The 11,252-nt window shown below is 47.2% G+C and overlaps 1 protein-coding gene across 1 annotated transcript in view; it reads left to right on the top strand.

Moving 5' to 3' along the window:
- The window catches only part of CLMP (CXADR-like membrane protein), a 122,359-nt gene continuing 111,107 nt past the window's right edge, over positions 1–11,252 (top strand). The window contains exon 1 of the mRNA XM_011926998.1: positions 1–94. Coding sequence (XP_011782388.1) covers positions 64–94 — 31 coding nt within the window. The 5' untranslated portion in view covers positions 1–63. The remainder of the gene's footprint in view (positions 95–11,252) is intronic.

Below are 11,252 nucleotides of genomic sequence, written 5' to 3'. Positions count from 1 at the left end.
CGCCCGGCCGCCCCGGAGCCAGGCAGCGGCTGAGCGGGGAAGCTCCCGCGTCCGGGAATCGGGATGTCCCTCCTCCTCCTCCTCCTCTTGCTAGGTGAGTGCCTCTGGGAGGGCGGGAGTTTGGATGGCCGTGGGCAAACGCAGCCCTGCGTCCGGGAAAGACGCTGCTTCTGACCGAGTGTCCCCGCAGCCCCTGGAGCGAGCCGGCTTTTCCGTCCCTGCCTCCTGGCCACGGAGGAGCACATCTGGCAACCGAGGGCCGCCCAGTCGGCCATCGAGATCGTCTCGCACATCGGGGCCTTGAACGGACTTGGGGAATCGTTTGATGTGCAGGGTCCTCTTTAGGGCGGTGTTTAGTTTCTGGTGTATCTGGGAAAAGTGGAGAATTGGTGGAGGGAAGGTTTATGCAGGAATTTTTGTGCCAGGTTCCTGAGGGTGGGGGTTTTTTGTTGTTGTTTCAAACAGGCGCCTCCGAGGCTCAGATTAGAAACAGATGTGTTAAAGGGTGAGCAGAGTGGGGGACAGGCAGGGGGGGAGAGGAAAGGGGAGAGGGAAAAAGGGTAGGGCCCAAGGAGCACCAGGAAGATGCAAATGCTCCAAGTGACCCAGGGAAGGAAGCAAAAGGGGAAAGAGTACGGGTTGGGAAGGAGAGAGAAAAGGAGAACAGGAATGTGAAACAGAAGGGCAAGGCTGGGGGAGACGAAGCACAGAGAGCGAAGAAGACTTGGAAAAAACGGAGCAGAGGAGCCAGAACAGAGGGAAATGAGCAAGCACCACTTTTTCCTGAAACAGGCTCCGGAGCAAAGGGAAGAGTCCTCCTGAGCGTCCCTTCCTGGGGTCCCCCAGGCAGGATTCTTGGGGCCTCAGAGGCCCTTAGGCAGAGGCAGGTTTGCAGGAGAGGACATCAGGGATGTGGGTGGTAGGAGCCCACAGGAGGGACTGGGAATATCTGAGGAGCCAGGGCAGGAAAGGCAGGCAGGGAGAGCCAAGGGCAGGTCATACTATGTACCCTGGAGCGTGGGATCCACTGGAGACAGGCCCAACAGTTAGCTGGAGATCGAAAATCAAAGAGTCAGCCAGGTGTGGTCAAGAGTGAGCACTACCCTGAACGCCAGGCCACGGGAGAACTAGTCCTGGTTTTAAACTGACTAGCTGGGTGGCCTCAGACAACTTACTCCTTATCCAGGGCTTCTATGTCTTTAGCTCTGGAAAGAGAATATTAGATGGTTCCTAAGTCCCTTCTAGCCTTCAACACCAGAGGTTTGAAGGAGGCTGGTGTCTAGAAGAACCACCAAACCCTGAAATACGTGGCTAGAGTGCTCTGTCTTTTTTGAAACTTTACAAACCAACTAAACTATATGCATACCCATCTAGGCCAGCTTCAGGCTGATAATCACTCAAGTTAGAGAAATGAAAGAGGTGGGCTAAGCCAAACTGTTGCTCAAATAGGGCAGGTGGGGAGGGGTTATTTTCTAAACTCCTTTAGACATTAGCCAAATATTGCAATACTGTTCCTGTGCACATCTGGCGCAGCTGGATGGCACCTTTGTTCCCTTTACTGGACTCTACCACTAAGTTACCAATCACCAGATATTCAGTTGAATGAAACTTCAGAGCTGCGTTATTAAAAATAGCTAATAGTCGTTGTTATACTGAACACTTTATATGTACTATCTTGGTAACTCATTTGCTCTTCACACCAAGCCTGTTGACTGTCCAGCCATCCCTGTTGGCTACCCTCATGTTACAGATGAAGAAACCAAGGTGTAAAAAGGCCAGGTAACTTGCTCAAGGCCACACACTCATAATTAGGAGAGATGGAATTTGGGTGCAGGCTACCTGCCTCTAGAGAGAGCTTGCTAAAGCGCATTGCTTTACAGCCTCCTGTGGCTGCAGAGATCCTCAAAGTGCTTACTCTCTACCACACCCGGCTGGCTCTTTGATCTCACCATCCTCTTCATGGAATGTAAGATGTCAGCGTGACCTATAGGAGAGAGGTCTGGGAAAGGGAAACAAAAGTCACACTTTTTGAGCACCTGTCCTTGTTTAAGAAGTGGTTTGGAGCCATGGAATGCTTGGACACTGTTCAGCAAAGCCAGAAAGAAAACACACCAAGTTGTCTGAATCCTGAAATCATCATACTGGTCCTTTAAAGGGGCAGTTCCAGGGCTGTTTCTGATCATGGCTGGCATGATTTTTGGCGTATCTTTTTCTAATGATTGCAGAGTATCAAACAAGGGCTGGGAGGGTGGAGAGTGTTCATCGTCTGAACTATGGGCCAGTTGACTCCGTGCTTCCTGGACCTTCCAATGAGTGAGGTCAAATAACCCGCCTCTCTGATGTGAATGAATAAGTAGTGCTCTGAGCCCCAAGGAGAAGAGAGAAGGGGCTCCGGCTCAGCCCCTCTTCTGCCCCACTATCCTGCCCCACTCCCCTAACGTTCCGGTCCTCATGGTGCCACCTTAACTTCTCTCCTTGACGACTAGAGCAGCTGCCACGTTCCTGCCCTGCCTGTCCTCTCTCCTCCATTCTGCACACTGCTACCCAAGTGACCCTGTGAGGCCGCTGGTAGAATGCACGAAGCTGGGACTTAAGAGTCTGGCAACCCCTCCAGGTTCTTGTTCTGACTCCCTTATCTGTACAATGGGCATAGGGGTGGGGGAATGTTAAATTCAAAATTCCTGTAATTCTATGGTTTTTCTCCTTTCTTCCAAAAACCTTTAGTAGTCTCATTGCTTTTAGTGTTGAGTACAAACACTTCATTCTGACATCAAAGACTTTACATGTCATTCACAGCTCTTCCTCTCCTCAGCCCCAGATACTCGGTAGGGAACCTGAATTACTTCATGCGCCCAAAACACGTCCCATGCTTCTTTCTAATTCTACACTTTTGTTTATGATAATCCCCCCACCAAGACTGCCTCCTTATTTCCTGCTCCTGCAGATCAAAATCATGTTCATTCCCCAAGTTTCACCTCAAATGCCACTTTCTCCATACACCTGTCCATGTTATCACCAGCTGAATATACTTTGTTTTTGAGTAGTCTATTGGACCTTTGAGTCCCAACAGCCTTCCTCTTATGCCACTTTGTATTATGTTGTTCCAAATGCTTATCTAACACCCCATTAGACTGGAAGCTTCGTGAAGACAGGGACCGTGTCTCATTCACCTGTGAACCACGTTCAGTACCTTGCATAAACACTTGAGAACTATTTGTTAAGAGATAATTGGATTTTTTTAATATTTGAAATGTTTAAGGTCAAGAGAGGTGAAAAATTTGGAAGATCACTAACCTTTGACTGGGGGATAACCCAATAGCGAGGAGCCCAGTTCTAATTCAGCTTGCTTTGAGCTTCCTTGTCTATTAATGCAAATAGGACCAGTCCTATTTTTTAAAAATTCTACAAAGAACATGACAGGGATAGGGACCAGATAATATATTTGTCATACAAATTTATTTTGTTATCTTGTGTGTGCTAATGCCAGATTAAAAATAAGACTTCTCTGTTGAAACTTCTGCCAGGATGGGGAAGGAGCTTGGTTTCGCAGAAAGTGAGTTTGAAGAAGGCATGAATACATAGTCCATTGGTCTGTAAGATAATGACAGGTCTCAGTAGGATTCCATGTCCTACCCTCATCTTCCCACGTTAATGGTGATGGTCATAATAATGATATATATATATTTCACATCCTATTTTTGTCTTTTTCTCATCTGGGCAGGGTACACATGAGTATTATTTCATGAATGTATCTAATGATGATGGATATTTTTTAAAGGTAGAGTCAAAGATTGCCAGAACTGGAGGAAAACTAAGAGACTATTTAAATCAATGGTTCTTAAATTTTTGAGTCCCAGACCCTTTTTAGAATCTGATGAAAATCACAAAACCACTTCTTAGAAAAAGACATGTATACTTCAAATTTGCCAATAATATTTAAGACCTCATTGAGACCTCCTGATACCTTTCCTTGGAACCCAAGTTAATCTTTGATCTAAACTTACCCCTTCTTTTAGCATGAAGAACCCAAAATTCAGAGAGAGGTTTGGCGAAGGTTATACAGCTAACTCGGTAAAAGGGCCAAGACTGGAACCCTAATTCCATGATCTGTCCTATTACACATTTTTGAAATAGAAAAATGTTTCCACTTCCTTTTCAGCTCATGTACTTAAGCTTCAAGATCACAGCTGCTCTTGTGATGCTTCAGTTAAGTGAGCTAAATGCTGAATAATTGGCATTGGTTTTTATTACATGAGAAATTGCCTGAAAAATCAGGCAGGCGTCATAACATTTCAATTTAGTCAACGTAATTGGAAGTCCTAGGAACTCTGCAGTGTCATGTATGTCTGGTGTATTCAGGAGAAAGGAATTAATACCCAAAGTCCCAAAGATGTGGGTGTATGTGTACAAGGAACAGGACTGGAAATTAATAGCTTTAGCTCCTTAATCATTTTTCTGGGTGAGCCTAGGAAAATCATACCACTCTGAGCCTTAGTTTTCTCCTTTATAAAATGAAAATATGAGATTAAGGTTATCTCTAAGTTTCCTTATACCACTAACATTCTCTGAGTTTTTTTAATTCTGAGAATTTTCTGGCTGGTCCAGATGTGGTTGTGATCAGGAACAGATGGGTGTCACCATGCTTATTGATTTTTTCAGGCACTGTTCACTCATGGCAATTGGTAGCACATTATGATAAACCAAGAAGGGTCAACGAACTAATTGGAAGAGAACAGTAGTAGCCTCCATCCTGGAACTGCGCTGTGGCACTATTAGCCAGGGAGCACCATTCAGGTTCAGGGTGATGGCCCAATCCCCCCACCCAGGAAGTTCAGTAACTGAAATACTCACCAAAATGACCTCATCTTAAGCAGGGTTACCTACAGAACAGCCTCAAGCATGGATACCCAGGATAGACTTCAGTGCAGAGGGGCTATGGTGTAATATTATTTGTAAGCATAAGCTCTTTTTTTTTTTTTTGAGACAGTCTTTCTCTGTCACCTAGGCTAGAGTGCAGTGGTGCAATCTCCACTCACTACAACCTCCGCCTCCCAAGTTCAAGTGATTCTCCTGACTCAGCCTCCTGAGTAGCTGGGATTACAGGCATCCACCACCACGTCCAGCTAATTTTTTGTATTTTTAATAGAGATGGGGTTTCACCATGTTGGCCATGCTGGTCTCGAACTCCTCAGTGATCTGCCCACCTCGGCCTCCCAAAGTGCTGGGATTACAGGTGTGAGCCACCGCCCCCGGCCATTTTCTTCTACTTTTAAAATTAAGGCATAATGTGCATGTAAAGCACACCTAGTAAATGTATAGCTTAATGGATTCCTTGCCTGGATTTGAACTTGTAGTTGGATTTTGAAATATGAAATGTATTACTAGCCCACCTGTAGTACTCTGAAAGGGGATTATATGGGCAGGAATACTATGACAGTATAGTTAATTTCTAACATTTGTACAAGGTTTAGCAGTTTACGAAGTACATTAACATACCTTACCCACCTCAGATCACTCTTTGAGAGTATCATTATTACTCCATTTTACAGATACATAAATGGAGGCTCAGAGAAGTAAAGTGAGCTTCTTTCTCTAGAATACACTGTGAGTAAACAGCTGAGCTAGGATCCCAACCCAGGACTTTGGATTCCAAAAACCATGTGTTTTCCACTTACCAGGAGGTTACCACACGGTGATTCTGAAATCAAGGCTCTGTGTTACTAAGAAGAGTGGATCAGGCCGAAGCAGAGGCTTCATCTTTAAACCCCAAAGTGGAAAGTTCTGCCGAACATTTATTACCCATCCCTTTCCCTACTCCATTCCAACGGTTAAGAAATGTATTTGGACGACTATTGTGTATAACTGAGAACTACTTCTACACACATTGTACATGGATGACTAGTGTTCCTTCTAATACATCAGAAGACCCTTCTAGTGTTCAAGAGGTCAGATGCTTTGGGGTCAGATGCATGAGCTTCCCTTGTTAGTACTATCCTGAGACTGTGGATGATGAGGTTTATGGATTGGGTATGACTCACCTAATGTGTTGCTTTTTCTACTTAAAGCCCTGTTTTCAGCAGTTCCGACTTGTTTCCTGAAGAAAAAATGCAAACCATACCTTCCTCCCCTTCAAGTTCTGATTATCTGAATGTCTGGATTCTGGAAAAATAAAGGTTTATTTCCTTTGGCACCGTACAGACCAAAATGGGGAAGAATGCCGAAATGAAACCTTGATTTTGTTAGCAGCAGTCAGTTGGGTCACTGTGTGTGGAGCCTCAGCCAAAGCCTGGCAGTGATAAGACTGAATGCTGCTTTGTTTCAAAAGCAGGCAGGGGAGAAAGCTGTTTCCTTTGTGCCCATACTGAGAAGAGAAAATGGACAACTATCTTCAGAATAGTCCCTCAGTGGGTGTGGAATATTGAGGGTTTTTGTAAGAGGGGCAGCAAGGGGGATGTGGAAAGTTCAGGTCATCAACGGTGGCAGAGGAGAAGAAAGGAGAGGAGGAGGAGGAGGAAGAAGAGGAGGAAGAGGAGGAGGAAGGCATAGAGACTGTAGAGGATGAAAAAGCTAAGCTAAGCTGACCTCCTGGTGTTTACAGAGCAGCCTCTGAGCACGTTCTATTTCACGGATGGCGGGAGCAGCTCACTGATGTCCCTTTTAAGATCTTCTTTAGGGCTTACATCCAAGCTGTAACATTTCCTGCTTCAGGCACACGCTCTCTCACACAAAACAATTACAGAGCGGGTGCGCCTGCTACAGTTCGGGCCCCTAGCTGGGCTCTGAGACCCCGATCTCACAAAAGGCTCCCTTTCTACCTTCTAAGAATTCAGATCAGTGGGAGAGATGTATTCACAAACAAGGAATGTCAGATACACGAGGAGGCGATTTTGGAGGAAAGTACCAAGGATTCTAGGAGTCCCAAAGAGGAAGCTGCTTCATTACGTGCTGGCTGCTGTGTATTTCTTCTCATGCAGGTCTTCAGGGGCTGGTCTGATATCCCCATGCCCCTCACAGCACTTGCTCATTATTGAGATCGCGCTAAATAAGCAGTTGGTGGGTTGATGGATCACCCATCAGCATCAGAAAGGAGTAGAATTAATCAGTGCATCCTTGGCATTCAGCCAGGAGCTTCCTGGAGAGATTGAGACTCCAGTGTCCTTGCCTATTGAAGGTTATGGTCTCATTCTTCATCACAACCTGCCAGCAACAAGCTACCTCTAGGTGCTCATCCCTCATGGGATGTTTTCTGAAAAGAGGAAAGAAAAAAATGTGTAACCGTGAATTTGGATCTCTTAATTAAGAATGGCCGTATATTCACTCCAGGTTTGTATCTTATTACTCCACATGGAAAATGAATAGGATCAAGCCAAAGAGGAATTTTCTGTTCCAGGAGAAATTCATTGTGTTAAGCAGAGACTCAGCCCCAATATAGTCATACTTCTTTTCTTGGTGGGGGAGGAAAGAGGGAAAATGAAATCCCTGAGAGGGAAATTGCTTTGTGACTTCATTGTTTAAATTTAGGCTTGGGTTTGTGGGGATCATTCAGACTTAGAGCAATAAGCCTTCTAACCCAACCTCTGTCACTTCTCATTACTTCCAATGACAGTTCCAATTATTTCCAATCACTCTTCAAGGGAACAGCAGGGAAGGCGCACATGGCTTCCACGTAGACCAACTGCGGAGCAACAACCGCTGTAAGAATCGGCCCCTGGGGTCCCTAGACCCTGCTGGAAGCCAGGCTTGTCCACTTCAAAATTGTGTGACCTTGGGCAAGTTACTTCACCTCCCTAACCTCAGGTTTTCATCAGCCATTGCATCTAGTAACGATGTTGTAGAGTTTTTTTAATGAAAATTACATGAGGTGATGCATAAGAATTTTAATGCTCTGCTTAGTACGTAATAAATAGTAAATGAACGTCTGCTGTTATTATCATGAGTTTCCTTTCTGGGGGAGGGTCAGTTCATGGGTATTTGGAGGGTCTGCTTGAAGTCAGCACCAGCACTGGGGGCTTTGGCCACTGTGGTTCCTCACCCTACAGGCGAGTCCCTAATGTCCTTTGGGGAATATTGCTCTGCTCCAGGTCCACAATGGGCTCACAGATTCTGGCCGGGCTCAGTGGCTCATGCCTGTAATCCCAGCACTTTGGGAGGCCGAGGCGAGTGGATCACAGGAGGTCAGGAGTTCGAGACCAGCGTGGCCAACATGGCTGGGTGTGGTGACACACGCCTGTAATCCCAGCTACTCGGGAGGCTGAGGCAGGAGGAGCATTTGAACCCGGGAGGCGGAGGTTGCAGCAGTGAGTTGAGATCGTGCCACTGCACTCCAGCCTCTGGGTGACAGGGCGAGACACCATCTCAAAAAAAAAAAAAAAAAAAAAATGAGGCTCACAGATTGTGCCCCAGCTCTCCACAGCTGCTCTGGGAGAGCAACTTTTTGTGTTATTTAGCCCTAGGAAAGAGGTGCCCTTCTATGCCGCTTGGCATATCACAGCTGTGAATCTTCTTTTCCTGGGTTCTACCCTCTTGACTCATGCCCCTGAGTACCTGTGCCAACTTAGGCTGCCTCAGCCTGGGCATATAACTGGTTGGTTCGTTTCTGTCTTCAGTGTTAACTCATGTTTAATTGAGCAAGTACTATGGACTAGGCATTGTGCTAGGGATTTCCAGACAAGTAATTTCTTATATTCTTACAACAACCTGTGAGATTGGTATTATGGCCCCTATATTACAGGATACGAAAGTGAGACATGAGAGGTAAGGTATTCCATCCCAGGCAGTACAGCTTGAATAGAGCAAAACAGCAGACGCGAGCAGAATGTGCCCTCTCCAGCACTGATCTGGGAAGTAGGCACGACGAGGCAGCCAGGTCACATAGGTACAGTGACACACAAATGGACGGGAGGCCACTGGGAGGCCTGACCTTGGCCTAACAAGGAGCTGCAAGTTCCTTATCCCCCAGTTTCCAGGCAGTCATTTGTCCTGATCAAAACTAGACTCCACCGAGCCGCACACCCAGACTCAAGATGTGTTGAATTATGTTTCTTTTTTAAATAGGAGGAAAGGAAAACCTCAAGGTGAGAAGAAAAATCTGTTTGTTTTTTTCTTCCCACTGACCTGAACAGTAAAGCGCGATTTTTCTCCTCATTAAAGAGGGCTAAACTGGTGTCCCAGATTCCTGCGAGCCTAGAATTCCCGCTCAGAATGAAGTCCTGGGCCAGGCAGGCAGAGTCTGGGTTTTCAGTGGAGGCCTGGTCCCCATCTGCCTTCCCCTGGGGGAGCTCTACCCCACTCCACTCCCACCAATAGCGAAGGGCAGCCGGCTCCCGCCTTGCCTCCACTCCAACCCCGAGGAGGGGAGGCCGGAAACGAGGCCACCTCTCTGCAGCCTCCTTCTCTGCTCCACTACCTCTCACACCCTGTTCCTGGAGCCCTGCAGCTTCCCAAGCCCTGAGGAATGCAGGTGACCGTCCCCACATGCTGCTGCCTCAGCCTGACCTTCCTCCTGCTCTGTCTGTCTCCCTGGGCGCCAAATTGGGCTGCTCTCAGATCTGGCACTTAACGAGACAGACAGAGAAAGAACAAAGACCAGCCTGAACTCCGTCAAGCCCATCTTTCATGTATTGCCCCTTTTCCTCTCTCTCTCCCTCCCCCACTCTCCCAAATTCTCTGTGAGGCACCCACTCCTGAAAGCCTTTGCTCTCCTCAGCCTAAGCTAATAGTGGTGCTTTGTCCCCTGGTCCCCCACCTGTTCTTGAAGACCTCCACGCTGTTGCCTTCCATCCCCTGTGACCAGCCACCTCTTCACCACTTCTGCCCTGACCAGCTTCCTCCCATCCACCACCTCATCTACAGAGGCTTTCCTGACACTCCAGGCACAAAGCGGTGCTGGCCCCTCTGAGCCCCCAGAGCACCTTGTCCACACCTTTAGAATAGCTTGTGGCATGTTATGGTGCAGTTTGGGGTTCTCTGTCTTTCCTGGTGACTGAGAGCAGGGAACAGTGTCGTACTGTCAGGAGTACCAAGCCCGGTGAGCAGCTGGCACATGTTGGATTCTTGCCAAAGGAGTGAATGAGGGAACAAACAAACATGTGAACGCACAAGTGAATGCATGTCAATCCCCTTTCAGGGGAAGGGTGGCTGAGTCACTTTTCACTTAGTAATTTTCAGGACATGTGGCCTCTCCTTTCAGCTTTAGTTTGAACTTTAACCTTATTAGTGGTCAAAGCCCTTCCAGCAATGTTGACTGACTCCTTCTCTGGCCCTTTTAGGTCCTCTGCAGAGAGGCAAGAGTTGTGTATGGGCTCTTAGACAATTCAGGAGCTCCTTCCGTGATGCATGGAGTTTAAGGCCCTCTTTCTCTCCTTTCCTCTTTTGCTTCCGCCTCGCCAGGTTCACCCTGCTCATTTCTAACCTTGCCTGGGTATCACCGAGGCAGCATGAGCAGAACAAACACAAGTCAGCCAATGAGCACAGAAAATTTTGGTGGGATTTTTAAGTTATTATTTCGGCCAGGCACGGTGGCTCACGCCTGTAATTCCAGCATTCTGGGAGGCGGAGGTGGGCGGATCACCTGAGGTCAGGAGTTCGAGACCAGCCTGGCCAACATGGCGAAACCCCATCTCTACTAAAAATACAAAAATTAGCCAGGCGTGGTGACACAGGCCTGTAATCCCAGCTACTCAGGAGGCTGAGGCAGGAGAATCTCTTGAACCTGGGAGGCAGAGGTTGCAGTGAGTCGAGGTCACACCACTGCACTCCAGCCTGGGCAATGGAGCGAAGTTAATCAAAAAACTTAATAATTAATGAATTAATTAAAATATGATTTCTAGGCTAAGTGCTCGTCCATGTGTTAGCACATATAATCTTCAGAACAGCATTGTAAGACAGACGACGGCTTTCATTTTGCAGATGAGGATCAGAGAGGTTAAGAAATTTTTCTGGTGTTACCACAGCTAGTTAGTCAGATCAAAATTTGAAGCCCGGTCTTCTGGCTCCTGAGTCATTACTCATCCTACTGCCCCACATGACCAGGAGCCCCATTGTGAGTGGCAGTCGCACCCCACCACACTCAGTAGGGCTCTGTGCTGGTTTATGGCTTCTGCGCCTCGTCCCCACCCCAGTGCATCGGGTGGGTATATCAGTGAGCTTTCCCTGAAAGATGGTTACCAGGTAAGGCTGTCTCCTCTGGGAAGCCTTGAGATTTGTTTCATGCATATGGTGACCAACCAGCCTGTTTGCCCATGCAGGATTCT

Source organism: Colobus angolensis, unplaced genomic scaffold (assembly GCF_000951035.1).
Source record: "Colobus angolensis palliatus isolate OR3802 unplaced genomic scaffold, Cang.pa_1.0 Scaffold7, whole genome shotgun sequence".
Lineage (NCBI taxonomy): Eukaryota > Metazoa > Chordata > Mammalia > Primates > Cercopithecidae > Colobus > Colobus angolensis.
This window is presented reverse-complemented; position numbering and strand designations above follow the sequence as displayed.